The following is a 23,477-nucleotide window of genomic DNA, read 5'->3' as shown; positions in this document are numbered from 1 at the left end:
TATGCGTTCTTGAGTTATCATCCGAAAACCATTTTACTATTTCGGGTCACCGTGACCTTGACCTTTGACCTAGTGACCTCAAAATCAATAGGAGTCATCTGCGAGTCATGATCAATCTACCCATGAAGTTTCATGATCCTAGGCGTATGCGTTCTTGAGTTATCATCCGGAAACCATTTTACTATTTCAGGTCACCGTGACCTTGACCTTTGACCTAGTGACCTCAAAATCAATAGGGGTCATCTGCAAGTCATGATCAATCTACCCATGAAGTTTCATGATCCTAGGCGTATGCGTTCTTGAGTTATCATTCAAAAACCATTTTACAATTTCTGGTCACCGTGACCTTGACCTTTGACCTAGTGACCTCAAAATCAATAGGGGTCATCTGCGAGTCATGATCAATGTACCTATGAAGTTTCATGATCCTAGGCCCAAGCGTTCTTGAGTTATCGTCTGACAACCACCTGGTGGACGGACCGACCGACAGACCGACATGAGCAAAGCAATATACCCCCTCTTCTTCAAAGGGGGGCACAAAATGTTTTGCATTCCAGGGAAAGCATACGCAAAAGTCGGTCGGTTTGAAGAAGGAACTGATAATTTTTTAATTAATGCTCTTAAAAGCCAAAATGTGTCTCCACAACATGAAATACATAGGCAAAAATATGAAATTGAGAAATTCGTTTTATTTTATTGTTTTACTCTATTCATTCAAATAACTTTCTGGTGTTCACTGATTATTTACTGATAAATCCTAATTAAACAGTTACATGACACAATTGTGTTTATTTGCTATGTCATTTATGGTCAAGTAGACATCAGATTCGGGCTAGTACTTTTTAAGAGGAGCTCGTCTGATGGTCTTGCTGTAAAAAAAGTTAATGTCGAACCCTGATCAATGCAGTGTAGTAGCCCTTGGTAAAATTGCCTTTAATTGGGAGTCACAATGGGGAAACCAAGTTATCTAAAAATAGTTCCGGTGAAATGATTGATAATTTTCACTGTTATTTTTCCCTGTTTGAAACACTGAAATATCAGTTTTAATTCAATGATATTTCTCTAAAAGCCTTCGGAAAGCATAAAATAAATTGCACATTTTCAACTCATATGGTGATGACATGTTCAAAATTTCAATTTAATCACTTAACAATTGTGGTAAACGTTCAATCGACAGACTTATAACATTTGATTGAGACTTAAAGACAGAGATAAAACGCTAATATACCTACTCTTTAAACAAGTTAAATAAACTTCACACCTTCCCAGTCCATGTTCCCAGCAGACTGATGCACACTTTACCGTCCTCATAGAGGTTGGGGTTGAGGCGCTCACTGCAGAACGAGTAGTAGTGGAGCTTTGGGGGGCTGCTAGGGTAGTCGGGCGGCAAGTAGAGGTCAAAGGCAAACAGTCCATCCTCGTATGGTGTCCCTGCTGGGCCCTCCACTAAGACGGACAGCAAGTCCTGCAGTGGATACAAAATGAACATTGGTTTATTTAACCCTTTACCACTTAGATACACATTTTGACTTATTTGTAGTCTCTTAGAAAATCAAATAAAATGAAAGTCCTTCTTAATATTTTTAAATTGTGAAAGCTTCATTTTAAACACTGATATAGCAAACAGCATAAAACCTGAACAAAGCGAGTTACTTGCAGGCTGTTCTGGATTAATACTGGTTGCATATCATCATTTTCACACTGCTTCTGAGCAAGAAAAGGTAAATACCTCTTCAGATAGTCCCAAAGTGAAATGATAGTAAGGCACAGAGAGATAACTTCACCAGAAGGACAAAGATGGTATCAGTAAACTGCATAAGGTCAAGAAATCATATCAAGAATAATTTTTTTAATATTTAGGTCAAATACTGATTTGTAAATGATAGTCAAGTAAGTAAAAATTTGGGCCAGCAATAGTCAAAGTTTATGGTTACCAGAGGCCTAAGAATTGGCTGACTTTCCCAGAGACTGATGGAAATGATTTGTTTTTGTTTGACCTTTCAGGAAAGGTAACAGGGCCTATCACATATTGAATTTTACGATAACATGGGTATTTTTTAAATGCAGTTACACGTTTATGGTTCACTTAGTAACAAAAAAAAATCCTAAATTGCTTTGTACATTATTTGATCTTTTAGATTACCATAAACCTGTCATTCATGAAAAACATATTTAAATTTAGTCACTTTTTGTCCGAGATTTGTCAATTTTAGTCCAATTTAGGTCTTCTTTTCTTCAAAAAAAAAAAAATTTCAAGAAAAAATTCAAGGAAAATTAGGAATAGTCAAATAGGAACAAAGTATAAATCTTTAAGCAGCAAAATGGGGCAAAAATTCTGGCCAAAATTAGCAGGTAAATTTGTTATGCAACCTAAGAATTAACTTCATGTTTATGGAATTCCACTAAATTGTTTTTAAGTTATGCCTTTACTCTTTTTACTCAGTATGACCATAATTATCTTTTTAGCTCATATTTCAGTATGACTTCAGTGCATATTTTCACATCTGACTTGGTAAATTGTGATGGCCAACAATTCTGGAAGAAAACATACCATTCGTTCCTCAAACACTTTCACAGTGATGCCTTCTGGTAAACCACGCTCCAACAAGCTCCACTGTAATTAAGAGAAATTCAGCACATTTTCCTTCACACATGGAAACCGTGTGTTCATAACTCAATTATAGGAGACAGGGAGTTGAATATCTAAATAAATCTTGCACACATGATGAAAGTGAAGTTCTAAGCTTTACAATACAATTAAATAGTCAACCACTTCTGCGTATTTGTAAAATGACATTTACCTTATACTAGCATCTTTGTAACATTAACAGTTCTTTACTGTTTCTGCATTTTTAGTATCATATAATTTGAGTTTAAATATAATTATTAAGTATAACTGTTCATATTATAGACACTAAAACTATACAATCACAAAGCCTAAAATAAGATTGAAAACTTTGATCACTTTGCAATCAAAATACAATATCCCCTTTTTTACACATATTGCATGTCATTAGATGTGAAAATCATATAGTCTGCACATTCGTAAATCGTAATTTCACAACTTAATACCCCTACATTATGAGGGGTTGGGAATATGTATATGCTAATGCCATCTCTTTCACAGTTTTTTTAGCATATAACTCAAAAAGAATTGTTGCTATAAGGATAAAACTGTATATATATATATATCAAATACAGCATGTCAACTTGTATATTTTCATACTTCAGATTTGATATTTTCAATATAATGGGATCAGTGGCCCTTTAAAAAAAAATTATTTTACTTGTTAACTTGTGTTAAACGTCACTCAAAGAGTATTGCTGCTAAGAAGGCTGCATGTTGCATACATATCAACCAGAATGTGATCTTGCACACCTTCATAATTTGGTAAAAATAATTTTGATATAACAAGAGTTATTGCCCCCTTTTTAATATACAACCAGCATTTTTCTGCTACTAGTCTGCAGGAACTTCAAAAGTTAATTTAAAACGTAATCTACTATGCCTTGAAAGCCCACTTCCTTAATTCCTAGCGAAGGGTTAACTTATTAAAGCTACATTTGAATTGCAACTTCTGAAAGGATTACCTCTTTCCTCACTGCTGTGATGAACCTTTTGCTGGCTTGAGGAGTTTCAAAGTGGAACCTGTGCTGGATAGGAGTCTCACTGCATACCAGGAACCCTTCAGCAGGAATCAAAACATTATTATATACCCATAGATATTCTTACTAAAATGTTTGGGTGTGTCTACAGTTAATTACAAGGCATCCAATATGAATTCTGCATTTCAGTGGAAAATCCCTTTTCATATTCAAGAGCTGTAAAAATTGTCAACTGTTAGGTGTCATGTATCAAGCATAACCCAAACATTCTGAGCAACACTGGAAAACATCTTTATTCTTTTTGTTTGACATCCTCAAGACTCTTACTGAATAGTCTAGGTCATATTATGTAGTATTCATGCCCATACTTACCCCCACATTTAACTTCTTTTCCGTTTGTGAAAGTACAAATGTATACTAATGTCAAATATAAACATTGTTGTAGGAGTATTTGTTGTTTTTATCATAGAAAGGTATATAATAAATTGAAAATAATATTATCACAGTGATTTTGTTGGCCCAATCAGGGGAAAACCCTAAAATTGGGATAATTTGCATTGTAAAGTCTTCATATTTTGCTGCCAAATACTTTAAAATTGGTAACTAAACGTTTTCAAGTTGTCAATATTATAATTACTCAATTTAAAGCCATAGAGCTGCATAGGGAAACTAACTATTGTAAATGTGTAATGATATCAGGGCTTTTTTTCCTTCTGTTCAAAGGCCTTATAAAGGCCCCTTCCCCTAAGATAATTTCTTTAAAATCAGGCAATTTTTCCCAAATTACAAGCTTAATTTGGGACATTTGTTCCCCTTTTTCAATTTTGTCAATAATTTTTCCCCCAAAATTGAAGCCCAGGCCCTTTCCCCAAATCAAGAAAAAAAGCCCTGGATATATATAATAATAATATGTTATAAAAGTACCTGTGAGTACAATGCAACTTAATCCAAAATACTTGCAAAATATTACATTTTATTTTAATAAGAAATAATTCAACAAATCATACTTACTTTGAAGCTCACCACATGCATCTGCATTTGAAGTCTTTTCACAAGAGGAAAGGACGTCTGAAGGCAAATTTTCCAAAACATCTTTGCTTTCATCTGCACTGCCGACTTCACAATTATCTGCTCTGCTATCAGCAGTTTCAGTTTCCTCTGCAGTACTGGGCTCCACAGCATTTGACACAGACTTGTTAATTTTATCGTCCTTCAAAGCCTGGCGTATACTGGCCTTGAGAAATTGTCCGAAAAGTGTATTAGCAAGCTCTTTATCATCACAACCTCCTTTATATGCGATCCACCTCCGGTATAACTCCTGTTTGATATGCAACAGTCTGTTTTTCAAAATGTTGCACACCTGAATGCATAAATTACTATGATTTGGTGCCAGATTTCTGACTTCTTTTACATAATTTGGACACGCCATATTTTCTTCTGACTTAGAAGGGCTATTAATAATTGACATATTTAAAAGTTCTAGCACAGGTTGCAATTTTTCCCGCTTCTGAGGCTCAAGTTTCTCTAACTCTGAAACCAAGGCTTCCCGACGTGCCTTCATCAGGCTTTGATCACTAGTTATTGCAGCAATCCCGTTCTCAACTATAGCCTTTACCATTGAGTCATCTTCTGTGTTATCACATGTTTCTACGATCATCTGAATAAGATTCACAAGATCACCGAGATTTATCTCCCCAACATTGCTCCCTGTAGCACCCTCGACTTGACCATTTACTAGTTCAACAATTTCTACCTTTTCTTTATCATTTGAATTTTCATCAGTTACACAAGACCTAGCTATACATTCTTCAGCTTTCTCTTTGACAGGTATGGTATTTCCATCAGCAGTACTGGTTTTAATGTCATTTTCCGCCAAAATCTTTTTGGCTGCTTCATCATTTTCATTGCGAGCACTAGATCTTTTCCCAAACTCTTCAGTTTGCTCTTTTGCCACTTTATAACCGATGCTATCGGCACACTCATTCCCTTGCCCTGTTTCACCTGTAGCACTACTAACATTACCAGTGTTATGCTTGTACATGTCAGCAACCTGTCTTGCTAGCTTTGAAGCCTTCTGTCTCCTTATTTCATCCTTCACTTTCGAAATCAGATCTGAAACCTCGTCGTCATTGAAGAAGTTCGTTTGCATAATCTTCTCTATGTCCCTGCACTTCTTGAATATCGAGAGCACATACTGGAAAACCTGATCTGAGTTGTTTAGGAAGGGACCAGAGACGTTTTGGAAGATGCTGAGTAGACCTGTCACTGCCAACCTGGCGCGGTCAAGTAGAACATCCAATTCTAGTTTTTTGGTGTCAGTCATTGCATAGATTATCTGAGGTCTGGAAAAATACAGAATAAATTGTTCATTAAATATAAAATTTGCAACAATATATATATAAGAACTCTACATCAACTTTTAAATCAACTTGTCCCATCAAACAAGTGCCTTAAAATTTCACTAGTCATGAAGTACAAATACTATACAAGAGCACTGCCTTGCGGGTGCAGACCACTCATCTATTTTTCTTTTTAAAGGTGTAGGGACCTATCTCAATTTCAATCACAAAGGAGGGAGGGGTGGAGTGGAGAGGGGTGTATAGTGTGGGGGTGTGGTTATTTATTACATTATCTTCCACAAATGCAAAAAAATGAAAAAAAAAATTTTTTTTTTTTTTTTGGGGGGGGGGGGGGGATTCTTATGTGGGATGGTTGGACGGTATTTCAAAAATAAAATAATAAAAATAAATATTTGTGTTTTTTAACCATGTTTGAAAAAAACAAGAGATGTGTTTGTCAGAAACACAATGTCCCCTATTGCGCCGCTTTGAAATTATTTTTTTTATTTTTTTTACCTTTGACCTTGAAGGATGACCTTGACCTTCCACCACTCAAAATGTGCAGCTTTATGAGCAGGCCGCTTTGAAATATTATTTTTTTGACCTTTGACCTTGAAGGATGACCTTGACCTTGAAGGATGACCTTGACCTTGAACTTCCACCACTCAAAATGTGCAGCTTCATGATAACGCCGCTTTGAAATTATAATCTTTTTGACCTTTGACCTTGAAGGATGACCTTGACCTTGAAGAATGACCTTGACCTTGAACTTCCACCACTCAAAATGTGCAGCTTCATTAAAACGCCGCTTTGAAATTTTTATAATTTTTTTGGACCTTTGACCTTGAAGGATGACCTTGACCTTGAACTCCCACCACTCAAAATGTGCAGCTTCATGAGAACGCCGCTTTGAATTTTTTATATTTATTTTTTTTACCTAGAAGGATGACCTTGACCTTGAACTTCCACCACTCAAAATGTGCAGCTTCATGATAACGCCGCTTTGAAATTTTTTATTTTTTTTTTTTGACCTTGACGGATGACCTTGACCTTGAACCTACACCACTCAAAATGTGCAACTTCATGATAACGTCGCTTTGAATTATTATTTTTTGACCTTTGACCTTGAAGAATGATCTTGACCTTGAACTTCCACCACTCAAAATGTGCAGCTTCATGATAATGCCTCTTTTAAATTTTTTATTTGTTTTTTGACCTTTGACCTTGAAGGATGACCTTGACCTTGAAAGATGACCTTGAACTTCCACCACTCAAAATGTGCAGCTTCATGAGAACGCCGCTTTGATTTTTTTTGATTTTTTTTATGACCTTGAAGGATGACCTTGACCTTGAACTTCCACCACTCAAAATGTGCAGCTTCATGAGATTCACATGCATGCCAAATATCAAGTTGCTATCTTCAATATTAAAAAAGTTATGGCCAATGTTAAAATTTTCGGACGGACAGACACCATATATTTGACATTTGACCTTGAAGGATGACCTTCACCTTCACCTTTCACCACTCAAAATGTTCAGCTCCATGAGATACACATGCATGCCAAATATCAAGTTGCTATCTTCAATATTGAAAAAATTATGGCCAATGTTAAAGTTTTCGGACAGACAGACACCATAAATTTGACATTTGACCTTGAAGGATGACCTTGACCTTTCACCACTCAAAATGTGCAGCTCCATGAGATACACATGCATGTCAAATATCAAGTTGCTATCTTAAAAAGTGAAAAAGTTATGGCCCATGTTAAAGTTTTTTTCGGACGGACAGACAGACTGACTGACATACTGACGGACAGTTCAACTGCTATATGCCACCCTATGGGGGGCATAAAAATTATTTTTTTGGTGTGAGGGTGTGGTGGTCATTTATTAATGATCTTTAATTAAAAAAATAATAATGGGGGGGGGGGATTGAGGGGGGATTTGGGGGGGGGGGGGGAGAATAGTTTGGACGGAGTCAATTGTGGTATGTCAGGTAAGAGTTGTTTTGTCAAAGTATCAATCGAATCTAATCATAAATAAAGAAGTTACGGCAATTTTAGCAAAATTTAATAATTTGACCTTGAGAGTGAAGGTCTTTCAAAGGTCAAGGTCGAATTCAACTTGCCAGGTACAGTACCCTCATGATAGCATGAAGGTATTTAAAGTTTAAAAGCAATATCCTTGATACTTTAGAAGTAAAGTGGATCTAAACACAAAATGTAACCATATATTCAAAGTTACTAAGTCAAAAAAGGGCCATAATTCCGTAAAAATGACAACCAGAGTTATGCAACTTGTCCTTTACTGTCCCCTTATGATCATTTGCGAGTGTTCCAAGTATGAAAGCAATATCTATGATACTTTAGGGGTAAAGTGGACCAAAACACAAAACTTAACCAAATTTTCAAGTATAAAGGGCCCATAATTCCGACAAAATGCCAGTCAGAGTTACATAACTTTGCCTGCACAGTCCCCTTAGGATAGTTAGTAAGTGTTGCAAGTATTAAAGCAATAGCTATGATACTTTAGGAAAAAAGTGGACCTAAACACAAAACTTAACCAAATTTTCAATTTTCTAAGTATAAAAAGGGCACATAATTCTGTCAAAATGCCAGTCAGAGTTACATTACTTTGCCTGCACAGTCCCCTTATGATAGTTAGTAAGTGTTGCAAGTATGAAAGCAATAGCTTTGATACTTAAGGAATAAAATGGACCTCAACACAAAACTTAACCAAAATTTTCAATTTTCTAAGTATAAAAAGGGCACATAATTCTGTCAAAATGCAAGCCAGAATTATCTAACTTTGCCTGCCCAGTCCCCTCATGATAGTAAGTAAGTGTACCAAGTTTGAATGCAATAGCATTGATACTTTATGAGAAAAGTGTACCTAAACGCAAAACTTAACCGGATGCCGACGCAGATGCAAAGGTGATGACAATAGCTCATAAAATTTTTTCAAAAAATAGATGAGCTAAAAAGGGAATTAACTGCAACAGTTATGTGACCTAAACCATCTGATTTATCTCTCTTTTTGTCAGTAAGGTTTGATGTGTAGTCTCAGAATATGTTTTATATGGCAAGTCATGAAATAAAAGTTCAATCATACACTGAAATCAACAAATAAACATCACATATTAAAGTCACATTGGTCTCAAGAAAGTATTATTATCATTTCTCTGATGATATTTCATTACAAAAATTGAAACTTTAGGTCAAGGCACAGGGCTTGAAATAAGACACACATGCTCGCCAAAAATTCTAAAATTGTCCAATGGTCTTTTGAATACTTTTGTTAGAAGTACACACAGGTGTTACTTCTTCATAAATATGCAGCAAAGCTGTACTATTGAAATAAGCAAGTGCTGATTCAAAGCACTAAATTGTAACTTAAACAGCATGTTTATTGATGCACTGTTGCATTACTCACTGTCGTCCATAGGTCAAAATATGCAAAAATTATTTTGTTTAGCAAGTTTTGCCAATTTGTGTTAATATAAAAGCCACAAGAAAACTTTTTCAAGAAAAAAGTTCTGTTCATTTCGGATTCCCAAATTGGACTTGTTTACCTGTCATTTGTGTAAGCGTTATTTTCCTCCTCGGATCCAGAGACTGATTCCTCCGATTTTGTCTCCCAGCTGCCGTCAGAATCCTCATCTTCTTCATCCATGCTTGAAAGCTCACTGGATTCTTCTGAACCGCCTGGGCCCTGAAAATTGTTAATTGGTTGAAGTTTCACTTGCCAGTCCAATTGCAGGAAACACGCAGTTTTTAAAAGAAAAGTTTGCTTTAATGTATACATAAGTGGTAATGTGAACTTTAAACTAGTATTCATTTTCAAAATTTATACAGAAACGAGAGCTGTCACCATAGGATGACTTATGCCCCCTATAAACGCTTGATAGAAGTTATGAGCTTTTTTCGAAACCTAAACGCAGATTTTGAAACCTTTACGCGAACCCTAAGTTCAAGGTCAAGGTCACAGGGGTCAAAATTTGTGTGCGTATGAAAAGGCCATGTTTATATACACATGCATACCAAATATGAAGGTTATATCTCAAGGAACATAGAAGTTATGAGCATTTTTCAAAACCTAAACGCAGATTTCAAAACATAAACGCGGACCCTAAGTTCAAGGTAAAGGTCTCAGGGGTAAAATCTTTTGTGTGTATGGAAAGGCCTTGTTCATTTACACATGCATACCAAATATGAAGGTTATATCTCAAAGGACATAGAAGTTATGAGCTTTTTTCGAAACCTATACGCAAAGTGTGACAGAAAGACAGACAGAAGGACAGAGAGACGGACAGACAGACAGACGGACAGTCCGATCACTATCTGCCCCGTTTTCTTTGAAAGAGGGCATAAAAAAACACAAACAATTATGATGGATTAAATAGTATACAATTAAAGTGTTGAATACAGATAAGGCTCAAATATAATATTTTTGTAAGCCTTGCAAAAGAAATCAATCAGTTATATGTAAACAGCACTAAGAATGAAAAGTTAATGAAACATAATGTTTGTCAAACAATTTTCTAAGTTCAGCATACATCGTCAAAATCCCCGTTTGGAATGAAGAGCTCCTGAGGATAGCAGGTGGTCAACTGGTTGCTAGGCCACCAGACCTTGACCATTCCATCCGGCTGAACGCTGTACACCTGACCTATGGCCTCGTAGTGTTCCCCTGCCTGCTGAGAAATGGGAAAAACACAATTTTTTTAATATCTCAACAAGAGCACCACCTAGCGGGTGCAAACTCATCTAGTTCTCTTTTTAAAGGTAAAGGGACCTATCTCAATAGTTTAATCAACAAGGGATGTGTTTGTCAGAAACACAATGCCCCCTTTTGCGCCGCTTTGAAATAAAATTTTAATACATCATTGGCAGGTTTAGAAATTATCTCCCTTTTATAGCTTATTACTTCCCTTGGATTGTATTTTTTTACTTTTGACCTTGAAGGATGACCTTGACCTTAAAATTTGTTTTAGCTTATATACTTTAAAACAAGGGCTGTTTGTAAAACATGCATGCTCCCCATATGGGCTGTCAGTTGTAGTGGCAGCAATTGTGTGAATATGTTTTTTGTCACTGTGACCTTGACCTTTGACATAGTGATCTGAAAATTAATAGTGGTCATCTGCCAGTCATGATCAATGTACCTATGAAGTTTCATGATCCTAGGTGTAAGCATTCTTGAATTATCATCCGGAAACCTTTTTACTGTTTGGAGTCACTGTGACTTTGACCTTTGACATAGTGACCTGAAAATCAATAGGGGCCATCTGCCAGTAATGATCAATGTACCTATGAAGTTTCATTATCCTAGGCGTAAGCATTCTTGCGTTATCCAGAAACCATTTTACTATTCCGTGTCACTGTGACCTTGACCTTTGACCTAGTGACCTGAAAATCAATAGGGGTCATCTGACAGTTATGATCAATGTACCTATGAAGTTTCATGATCCTAGGCCTAAGCATTCTTGAGTTATCATCCGGAAACCATTTTACTATTTCAAGTCACTGTGACCTTGACCTTTGACCTAGTGACCTGAAAATCAATAGGGGTCATCTGTCAGTCATGATCAATGTAACTATGAAGTTTCATGATCCTAGGCCTAAGCATTCTTGAGTTATCATCCGGAAACCATCTGGTGGACGGACGGACCGACGGAGCGACAGACTGACGGACAGACTGACGGACCGACCGACATGTGCAAAACAATATACCCCCTCTTCTTCGAAGTTCAACTGCTATATGCTGTCCTACCGGAGGCATAAAAAGGGGGAGGGGGTGGGGGGTGGAGTATAAAAAGGGCACATAATTCTGTCAAAATGCCAGCCAGAGTTATCTCACTTTGCCTGCCCAGTCACCTCATGATAGTAAGTAAGTGTGCCATGTTTGAATGCAATAGCTTTGATACTTTATGAGAAAAGTGGATCTAAACACAAACTTCAACCAGACGCCAACGCAGATGCCGACGCTGACGCACAGGTGATGACAATAGCTCTTTTTGAATGAAAATGCACACAAAAAATCAGATTTTTTTCAGATTTGGTATTAAGATTTGTGCATATTTGTGTCAACAACAAGAGCACAGCATAACGGTTGCCAACGCTCGACTGGGGGTGCAGAATAAATGAAAGCTTGTCAGAATATATTTTTTTAGAGGTCACAGTGACCTTGACTTTTGACCTAATGACCCGCAAATGGGTGTCGCGTGTAGAACTTATCAACGTGCATCTACATAAGAAGTTTAAAAGTTGTAGGTGGAAGCATTTTCATTTAAGAACAAAATGTTAAGGTTTCAGTACGGCGGAGAATGATTTTTAGGAAACAAATATTTTAGAAGATGCCACTCATAAACAAGACCACTGCCTAGCGGATGCAGACTGCTCATCTATTTTTCTTTGTAAATGTGAAGGGACCTATCTCAATACTTCAATCAAAAATGAGGGAGGGGTGGGGGTGGAGAGGGGTTTATAGTGTGGGGGTGTGGTCATTTATTACATTATCTTCCAAAATAAGAAAAAAAAAAGAAGTTATTGCAAAACTTTAACCAAGGTTAAAGTTTTGGGACACACACAATTAATGAATGAATGACAGACAGGCCCAAAACAATATGCCCCCGATCTTCCGATCCAAGGGCATAAAAAATGGAAGAAAACCTTTTTTTTGGGGGGGGGGGGGGGAGGGATTCTGGGGTGGAGCGCGGGGGATGGTTTGGGTGGAGTCTATTGTAGTATGCCAGGTAAGTGTTGTTTTGTCATAGTATGAATCAAATCTGATCATAAATAAATTATGGCAATTTTAGCAAAATTTAATAATGTGACATTGAGAGTCAAGGTCATTCAAAGGTCAAAGTCAACTTGCCAGGTACATTACCCTCATGATAGTATGAAAATATTTGAAGTTTGAAAGTGAAAGCCTTGATACTTAAGAAGTAAAGTGGATCTTAACACAAAATGTAACCAAATATTCAAAGTTAATAGGTCAAAAAAGGGCCATAATTCCGTCAAAATGCCAACCAGAGCTATGCAACTTATCCTGTACAGTCCCCTTATTATAGTTAGTGAGTGTTCCAAGTCTGAAAGCAATAGCTATGATATTTTAGGAGTAAAGTAGACCAAAACACAAAACTTAACGAAATTTTCAAATTTTTCAAAAGTATAAAGGGACCATAATTCTGTCAAAATGCCAGTCAGAGTAACATAACTTTGCCTGCAGAGTCCCCTTATGATAATTAGTAAGTGTTGCAAGTATGAAAGCAATAGCATTGATACTTTAGGAATAAAGTGGACCTAAACACAAAACTGAACCAAATTTTTAATTTTCTAAGTATAACAAGAAATGTGTTTGTCAAAAACACTATGTCCCCTTCTGCGCCACTTTGATTTTTTTTATATCTTTGACCTTGAAGGATGACCTTGACCTTTCACCACTCAAAATGTGCGGCTCCATGAGATACACATGCATGCCAAATATCAAGTTGGTATCTTCAATATTGCCAAAACATTCATAAAATGAGCGATTTTGGCCACATATATTTGACCTCTGACCTTGAAGGATGGCCTTGACCTTTCACCACTCCAAATGTGCAGCTCCATGAGTTACACATGTATGCCAAATATCAAGTTGCTATCTTGAATATTGAAAAAGTTATTGCAAATGTTTAAGTTGGAGCAAACAGACCAACAGACCAACGTACAGACCAACACACAGGGCAAAAACAATATGTCCCTCACTATAGTGGGTGGAGGACATAAAAAGGGCACATAATTATGTCAAAATGCCAGCCAGAGTAATCTAACTTTGCCTTCCCAGTCCCAGTTATGATAGTTAGTGTGTGTACCAAGTTTGAATGCAATAGCTTTGATACTTTATGAGAAAAGTGGACTACACACATTATTTAACCAGACGCTGACACAGACGCTCAGGTGATGACAAAAAGCTCATTAAAAAAAAATAATGAGCTAAAAATGACAGTTTACAGTAAACTTTTTCATAAGTATAATGCATTAAATAATGTCTGCAATCCACAGTGCTTGTAGAAAATGTAATACATGCTACTAGCATCTTGTACTCTTATTAAGTCAAGAGCTATCACCTGATATGATGCACTGATAAACCATGCCTAATTTAAATACTTACCACATCACCCTTATTTGACTGAATTTAATGAGTTTTACCAATTTTTGTCAGAAAGATGTCCTGTCAATTAGAAATCATGACATGAAAAAGTTCAAATTGTTACTGTATTACAGGGCTCAGTATCATAAACATTCTTATTTTTTGCTAAACGCATGAGATTTGAGTGTCCACTCTACTGAGAATGTCTATCAACTCAAGAACAATTTCTATCTAATCACAGCTGTAATAATATGCACATATTCCTAATCAAACATCAAACTCGCGGTTTAGTCAGACTCAAAACTCAAAAAAGCTCAAATGAACATTGAATTGAGTATGATGGTAAAACTCATCTAAAAAATTGGGAATAATAAAGTCGAGTCAGAATATTGACTAAAATATGTTTATGAAATTAGACCCAGGACTCCCAACTTTACAAGGTCTTTTAAACCCCTCCAAGAACTTACATGCTGTTGACACGCAGTGGCAGCCTGGGCCATGTGATCCAGCATGGATATGGACGTCTGTTGTTCTGGCTGATGAACATTGATCTCATTAGCCTGTACCTCAATCTTGTAGCCGGGTGGGAGGAACGTGTTGAAGCCGACAATAAGCTCTGGGTGACCCTTGAAGAGGTTTGACACTCTGTTGATGACACCAAGGGTGTCAATACTAGAAAAGGGAGCACAATTTTTTATGTGTTCTGACATTAAAATAAAGCCTATAAGTCAATTACTCCTAAAATTCATGATGGGTCCAAAGATTGTTTTTAGAAAAAAAACAAGAGCTGTCACCATAGGATGACTTATGCCCCCTATAAACGCTTGATAGAAGTTATCAGCATTTTTCCAAACCTGAATGCAGATTTCAAAACCTAAACGCAGACCCTAAGTTCAAGGTCAAATGGGTCAAAATTTGTGTGCGTATGGAAAGGCCTTCTCCATATACACATGCATGCCAAATATGAAATTTCTTTCTGAAGGGATATAGAAGATATAAGCATTTTTCGAAACCTAAACGCAAAGTGTGGCAGACAGACGGACAGACAGACGGACGGACAGTTCAATCACTATATGCCCTTCTTCGGGGGGCATAAAAATCCAAACAAACAGATAGAAAGTGAGCAACCATGAACATAACATCAGATTTTTTACAATGGAAATATAATTTCAGAAAGTATTTGTTGAGAGATTAAGAGTTCCCTCAACTTGCATTTGCTACCCTTTGACACACAAATATAATTTATGGCTATTTTTTCTTGATAAATCCTGGAATGTATTACACATCATGTACAACCAAACAAGCTAGAGAGTTTAACTGGTTCATGCATTTTCATTGTCAAAACCCCATAAGTAAATGTATGATAAGCATGACAGTGGAAGACTTACGTCTGTGATTTGAATTCCTTCATGATGTCTAGGAAATCATTGTAGACCTGGGACTGGTTACCAAACTGTAACTTCACCTGGTCTAGGTAGGACAGCGCATCCTCTACCTGTGTGAATACAAAAGAAACAGGTTGAGGCATATGAGCCTCGATCTGGGAAGCAGGTGTCGTCACTGATAAGCATCTGCTGCTAATATAATAATCTTTGATCTTGGACAACATTCCACCCACATGTATAACGCCTGTTAACACTAATCATGGCTCAGATCTAGTTTAGTATCAAACTGCAACTGTTACTTCAACTGTACACAAATGAAAGGGGCATCCTCTACCTGGGTGAATACGGCTAAGTTCATGGGCACATTACTCAGAAATATGCTGCAACTAACACATACAAATTGTGTCTGGTACATGTACAGTTACATTGAGACACATAACAAGTTTCAATTTAATCTGAGAAATGTGAAAGTATTTCAATCAAAAGTTCAACAACATAGTGACTATATATGCGAAGTATAACTCCCAGCGGGTCATAATGCATGGGGTACAATAAACTTTGAAGTATATCTGGTCACCAAACTGCTGCTTCAATATGTTAAGGTAGGAAAGTGCATTCTCTACTTCGGTGAATGAAAGAGCAATAGATTTTTGTCATTGTCAAAATCAATAGTTATATTTTTTGTTTTTACCCCACCTCCACTCTGGTATGTATAGGATCCCTGCTGTTCCCATGGTAACTATCAGCTGATCAATAAATTGCTGCAGACAAACTAGAACTGTGTCTGAGAAACCGACATCTTTGGCCACAGACACATCCGCTATATATGCTACAATGGACATACACTACAAAGAGCTGTAATTCAGCCCACATGGACCAGAGCCAAAACTCCTTTCCTAATGATCACCTATTATTAAGGTAATTAAACAGTAAACATTTTTAGCAAATTTTGCCGAGTTCTAAGAGGAGTTTAAAACTAAACAGTTTGGGTCACCAATATGATCAGACCACTGGAATTCCTCCTAGTCTAGCAATCATTGTATTTCAGTTACTTATGAGAATGACATGAACATACTTTCAAAGTTAACAAGGCTCAAAATCTGATGGCTCTTCATGTATCTTCACGAGCGTAAAATACAGAATTATAAACTCACTTTTAGCCTCTGGAACTGTTGCTGTTGCTGTTGACCTGTGTGCACCTACAAAATAAAACAAGTGATGAAGAACCTTTGAAAGTATCCAAGCTTAAGCTTTGAATTAAAAAAAAATGGAGAAATGGACATAAATCCACCACCTATTAAACAAGAGTTATGAAGTTTGCATGACGTGGTGGAGATGTTGATAGAAAAAATACAATCGAAGTTTCCAATTAACTTGCTAATACAAATGTCACTTTATCAAGGGAATACATACCTCATATTGGTTTACTTGATTGTTTTAAAACCATTACATAGCATATTCTGCAAACTTTTAAGTGACTTTATATGCTTTGAGACAACCTTGCGATTTTTCTTGCCAAAATGGGAAAAGTAGCTGTACCATACCAATTGGGAAAATTAGCGCGAAAAACCCTGAAATTGGGGAAAATTTTGTCGTGAAATCTTCCAATTGGGAACAAGAGGGCCTGAAAGGCCTAAAGTCGCTCACCTGAGATAACAAGATATTATTGGGACAAATCTTCTGACCAAGTTTCACGAAGATCAAAAAATAAATGTGGCCTCTACAGTGTTAACAAGGTGTTACTAAAGCCATATAAGGAAATTGCCTGCCCCCTGGCAGCCATGTTTTTCAACCAATCAGCATCATTTTTTAACTCGTCCAAGATATTATCGGGATGGATCTTCTGACCAAGTTTCATGAAGATCAGACAGTAAATGTGGCCTCTAGAGTGTTAACAAGATTTGACTATAGCCATATAAGGAAAAATGCCCCTCCCCCCCCCCCTTGGAAGCCATGTTTTTCAAGCAAACATAATTATTTTCAAACTCATTTATGATATCATTAAGACCAATCTTCTGACCAAATTTAATGAAGATTGGACAATAAATGTGGCCTCTAGAGTGTTAACAAGGATTTACTATAGCCATATAAAGCCATATAAGGAAAAATGCCCCGCCCCTGGTGGCCATGTTTTTAAAGCAACCAAAACCATTTTCAAACTCATCCAAGACATCATTGGGACAAATCTTCTGACCAAGTTTCATGATGATCAGAAAATAAATGTGACCTCTAGAGTGTTAACAAGGTTTTACTATAGCCATGTAAGGAAAATAGCCCCGCCCCGTGGTGGCCATGTTTTTCAACCAACCGGCATCATTTTTGAACTCATCCAAGATATTATTGGTATGAATCTTCTGACCATGTTTCATGAAGATCGGACTATAAATGTGGCCTCTCGAGTGCTAACAAGATTTTACTATAGCCTTATACAGCCATTTAAGGAAAAATGCCCCGCCCCTTTGCGGCCATGTTTTTCAAGCAAACGTAACCGTTTTTAAACTCATCCAATATATCATTAAGACAAATCTTCTGACCATATTTCATTCAGATTGGACAATAAATGTGGCCTCTAGAGTGTTAAGGTTTTACTATAGCCATATAAGGAAAAATGCCCCGCCCCGTTGCGGCCATGTTTTTTAACCAACCAGCATCATTTTAAAATTCGTCCAAGATATTATTGGGATAAATCTTCTGACCAAGTTTCATGAAGATAGGACAATAAATGTGGCCTCTAGAGTGTTAACAAGAATTTACTATAACCATATATAGCCATATACGGAAAAATGCCCCACCTCTTGGCAGCCATGTTTTTCAAGCAAAGGTTACCATTTTTGAACTCATCCAAGATATCAGTGGGACGAATCTTCTGAGCAAGTTTCATAAAGATTGGAAAATAAATGCGGCCTCTGGAGTGTTAACAAGGTTTTACTATAGCCATATAAGGAAAAATGCCCCGCCCCCTGCCGGCCATGTTTTTCAACCAACCGCATCATTTTCAAATTCTTCCAAGATATTATTGGGATGAATCTTTTGACCAAGTTTCATGAAGATAGGACAATAAATGTGACCTCTAGAGTGTTAACAAGATTTTACTATAACCATATATAGTTATATATTGAAAAATGCCCCGCCCCTTGGCAGCCATGTTTTTCAAGCAAAGGTTACCATTTTTGAACTCATCCAAGATATCAGTGGGACAAATCTTCTGAGCAAGTTTCATGAAGATCAGAAAATAAATGTGGCCTCTAAAGTATTAACAAGGTTTTACTATAACCATATAAGGAAAAATGCCCCGCCCCCTGGTGGCCATGTTTTTCAACCAACTGGCATCATTTTCAAACTCGTCCAAGATATTATTGGGATGAATATTCTGACCATGTTTCATGAAGATAGGACAATAAATGTGGCCTCTAGAGTGTTAACAAGGTTTTACTATATCCATATAAGGAAAACTGCCCCGCCCCCTTGCGGCCATGTTTTTCAACAAACCGGCATCATTTTCGAACTCGTCCAAGATATTATTGGGATGAATCTTCTGACCAATTTTCATGAAGATAGGACAATAAATGTGGCCTCTGGAGCTTTAACAAGATTTTACTATAGCCATATATTTATATAGCCATATAAGGAAAAATGCCCCGCCCTTTGGCAGCCATGTTTTTCAAGCAAAGGTTACCATTTTTGAACTCATCCAAGATATCAGTGGCACAAATCTTCTGAGCAAGTTTCATTAAGATCGGAAAATAAATGTGGCCTCTACAGTGTTAACAAGGTTTTACTATAGCCATATAAGGAAAAATGCCCAGCCCCCTGGCAGCCATGTTTTTCAACCAACCGGCATCATTTTCGAACTCGTCCAAGATATTATTGGGATGAATCTTCTGACCAAGTTTTATGAAGAACAGACAATAAATGTAGCCTCTAGAGTGTTAACAAGATTTTACTATAGCCATAGATAGCCATATAAGGAAAAATGCCCCACCCCTTGGAAGCCATGTTTTTCAAGCAAAGGTAACCATTTTCCAACTCGTCCAAGATATCACTGAAACCAATCTGCTGACCAAATTTCATGAAGATTGGACAATAAATGTGGCCTCTAGAGAGTTAAAAAGGCAAATGTTGACGCCGCACAGCGGACAACGCACGACAGACAAAAAGCGATCACAAAAGCTCACCATGAGCACATTGTGCTCACGTGAGCTAATTATAGTTTTTTTAATTGCTTGGTATCAAAAGCAACAAGAGCACCGCCTAGTGGGTGTAGACCGCTCATCTATTTTTCTTTTTAAAGGTAAAGGGACCTATTTCAATACTTCAATCAAAAAGGGGGAGGGGTGGGGGTGGAGAGGGGTGTTTAGTGTGGGGGTGTGGTCATTTATTACATTATCTTTCAAAAATGAAAAAAAAAGAAAAAAACAATTGGTGGGGGGTATTCTAGGACAGTCTTTCAAAAATTAAATAAAAAATAAATACTTGTGTTTTTTTTAACCATGGTTAAAAAAATATATTTAATTTTGGGGGGGTGGCGGGGGTCGGGGGGAGGGGGTGTATAGTATTGGGTGTGGTCATTTATTACATGATCTTTCAAAAATAAAGAAAAATAAGGTTCTGAGGTGGGGCTTCGGGGATGGTTTAGGTGAAGTCCATTGTGGTATGTCAGGTAAGTGTTGCTTTGTCAAAGTATGAATCAAATGTGATCATAAATGAAGAAGTTATGGCAATTTTAGCAAAATGTAATACTTTGACCTTGAGAGTCAAGGTCATTCAAAGGTCAAGGTCAAATTCAACTTGCCAGGTACAGTACCCTCATGATAGTTAGAAAGAATTTAAAGTTTGAAAGCAATAGCCTTGATAGATGTAAAGTGGATCTAAACACAAACTATTCAAAGTTCAAAAAAGTCAAAAAAAGAGCCATAATTCCATCAAAATGCCAATCAGAGTTATGCAACTTGTCCTGTACATTCCACTTATGATAGTTAGCGAATGTTCCAAGTGTGAAAGCAATAGCTTTGATACTTTATGAATAAAGTAGACCTAAATACAAAACTTAACAAAATTTTCAATTTTCTAAGTATAAAAGGGGCCATAATTCTGTCAAAATGCCAGTCATAGTTACAGTACTTTGCCTGCACAGTCCCCTTTTGATAGTTAGTGAGTGTTGCAAGTATGAAAGCAATAGCTTTGATACTTTAGGAATAAAGTGGACCTAAACATAAAACTTAACCAAATTTTTAATTTTCTAAGTATAAAAAGGGCACATAATTCTGTCAAAATGCCAGCCAGAGTTATCTTACTTTGCCTGCCCAGTCCCCTCATGATAGTAAGTGAGTGTGCCATGTTTGAATGCAATAGCTTTGATACTTTATAAGAAAAGTGGATCTAAACACAAAACTTAACCGGACGCCGACGCAGACGCCCACGATAAAGTGATGACAATAGCTCACAATTTTTTTAAACAAGATATGTGTTTGTCAGAAACACAATGCCCCCTATTTTGCCGCTCTGAAATAAAATTTCAATACATCCTTTGGCAGGTTTAGAAATAATCTCCCTTTTAAAGCTTATTACTTCCCTTTGATTGTATTTTTTGACTTTTGACCTTGAAGGATGACCTTGACCTTTCACCACTCAAAATGTGCAGCTTCATGACATACACATGCATGCCAAATATCAAGTTGCTATCTTCAATATTGCAAAAGTAATGGCCAATGTTAATGTTTTCGGATGGACGGACAGACAGACGGAGGGACAGTTCAACTGCTATATGCCATCCTACCGGGGGCATAAAAAATAGATGAGCTAACCAGGCAATTAAAAATTTAATGCAAAATTGTTTTTGGTTTGTAATTTTTGTTTCAAATCACTTTACCTTAACTGTAATATTTCTTTACCTGATAGCCCCCAACCCGTATCACAGTGTTCCCACATCGAAACTTGTAATCTGGATGATCCTTCAGGTCAAATACACTTAATTCGACTGGATCACTTTCTTCCGGTCTGAAAAATGAATTACCATGTTGCTAAGGCAGTTTTACGACAATTGTATAATACACTTAATCTGGGTCTAGTTTTGCACATACGTAAACATAAGTTGGTCTCTGTGTCAGCATTGTGTGATTTAATATAATGGGCCAAGACAAATATGATCTTAGAAAAAACAAGAGATTACCAAGCAGTATTGTCCCCTACCGGTGAAACTCCACAATTGTCAGTATTTTTTTTGTATTTGTTGCCATAGCAACCAAAATTCTTGATGTAGGAACAAAATGACGTGCATAATCTCCATATTGCCATATTTCCATGTTTAGTTTCATGAACAAATATGAAGAACTTTTAAAGTTACCACAGAATCCAGAAAAGTGTTTCACTGGTAGGGGACAATAATTTTAAGAATACCAAAGAATTGAATATAAAACAAGAATTGTTTGTAAAACAAACAATACTTGCATATGGCTAAACAAATGGAATAGTTTTTTAATACCATGCAAAACATTTCAGTTTATGAATGCATTTACTTATACATTTTCATCATGAACACAACAATTAGGGAAAACATTGTCCACTAATTAGCAAATATTTTATCATAATTGCAATTCTGCTTAACCATTGGTATTGATGGAACTCAAACTGAATATTGTACCTATTTAATTTTATGTTAAAAACCCTTGTTACATGTTGACCTCCTCCCCAGGAAAGTTTACATCAAATTATGTTGCTTTATCGTAGGTTAAAGGGTTGTGAAGATTTGTTCAGAAATCAAATGGTCTACTGATCCTAATTCCCACCTTCCGACCGAATCACAGAAGGTTGCAAAGCAATATACCCCCACTTCTTCAAAGGAGGACATTATTATGTTCCTTATGAATATAGAAGTTATGTAACCATGCACTACCATATTTAATAAGAAAGGTCCCCACATTTAGCATTACATTTAGAAGAAATAAGCAAATTTTTATTAGAAACATATTTGTTGGATGGATACTAAATTAATATTAAGTAACGCTCGAAAAAACTTATTTGCAAAACGGGCATTGTACAGTACAGGCAAACAGTATGTTTCATAAAGGAATGATCAACTTTTGTCGCCTGAATGAATATGAAAACATTTGAGCACATTTAACTTGTTAAATAATCTTTTGTGGTTTCGTTCTTCTGAGTTTGTGCAGACAGATCACTTGATTTACTAAACTATACAAACATGTCATTTTTGTCATAAATGTTATGCGATTGTATCGTTCTTAAGTTTCAGCCCTTTCAAAAAGCCATTTTTTCAAATAATTATTGTGCAGCCAATAAAATGAGCCTGTGAGTGCAATTGTCTGTTGCGATTTGTTACTTAGGTAGGAAGAAGAGTCCAAATATAACCTGTTTGTAACACCAGGTATGTAAGGTTTCACCCATTTGACCATTACAGTCCTCTCTTTGTAGTTCGCACTCACAACCACCCCATAGTCTGTACAGGTATGTGCTGAAATCAAGATTGAGAACATTCTATGAGCCTTGTTCTGAGAAAACTAGGCATAATGTATGTGCGTAAAGTGTCATCCCAGATTAGCCTGTGCAGTCCGCACAGGCTAATCTGGGATGACACTTTCCACTTTTATGACATTTTTTGTTTAAATGAAGTCTCTTCTTAGCAAAAATCCAATTTAGGCGGAAATGTCGTTTCTGATTAGCCTTTGCGCACTGCACAGGCTAATCTAGGACGACACTTTACGCACATGCTTTTTGCCCCGTTTTCTCAGAACCCGACTCATATGAATTCAGAAAAGTATGTAAGACAGCTCATTTTGATAATTAACAGAAGGTAACAACATAATAACCTAATAGTTTCTGATTTGTTAAATAAATTTTAACAAGGGCTGTTTGTAAAACATGCATGCCCCCCATATGGGCTGTCCGTTGTAGTAGCAGCCATTGTGTGAATACATTTTTTGTCACTGTGACCTTGACCTTTGACCTAGTGACCTGAAAATCAATAGGGGTCATCTGTGAGTCACACTCAATGTACATA

At 36.7% G+C, this 23,477-nt stretch overlaps 1 protein-coding gene across 2 annotated transcripts in view; it reads right to left on the bottom strand.

The window, feature by feature from the left end:
• The window catches only part of LOC127868093 ((E3-independent) E2 ubiquitin-conjugating enzyme-like), a 62,990-nt gene that overhangs the window by 12,268 nt on the left and 27,245 nt on the right, over window positions 1-23,477 (bottom strand). Inside the window, exons 9-19 of one of the 2 annotated variants that reach the window (XM_052409687.1) lie at window positions 22,829-22,931; window positions 21,355-21,460; window positions 16,618-16,662; window positions 15,467-15,573; window positions 14,546-14,750; window positions 10,501-10,641; window positions 9,517-9,656; window positions 4,618-5,948; window positions 3,592-3,686; window positions 2,552-2,614; window positions 1,262-1,465 (exon numbers count right to left, since the gene is read on the bottom strand). In XM_052409687.1, the coding sequence (XP_052265647.1) occupies window positions 1,262-1,465; window positions 2,552-2,614; window positions 3,592-3,686; window positions 4,618-5,948; window positions 9,517-9,656; window positions 10,501-10,641; window positions 14,546-14,750; window positions 15,467-15,573; window positions 16,618-16,662; window positions 21,355-21,460; window positions 22,829-22,931 (2,540 nt within the window). The remainder of the gene's footprint in view (window positions 1-1,261; window positions 1,466-2,551; window positions 2,615-3,591; window positions 3,687-4,617; window positions 5,949-9,516; window positions 9,657-10,500; window positions 10,642-14,545; window positions 14,751-15,466; window positions 15,574-16,617; window positions 16,663-21,354; window positions 21,461-22,828; window positions 22,932-23,477) is intronic. The other variant, XM_052409688.1, reaches the window with a different exon arrangement.

This window comes from Dreissena polymorpha, chromosome 2 (assembly GCF_020536995.1).
Source record: "Dreissena polymorpha isolate Duluth1 chromosome 2, UMN_Dpol_1.0, whole genome shotgun sequence".
In the NCBI taxonomy this organism is placed as follows: Eukaryota; Metazoa; Mollusca; class Bivalvia; order Myida; family Dreissenidae; genus Dreissena; species Dreissena polymorpha.
The sequence above is the reverse complement of the archived record's forward strand: the minus strand, read 5'-3'. Positions and strand labels throughout refer to the sequence as shown.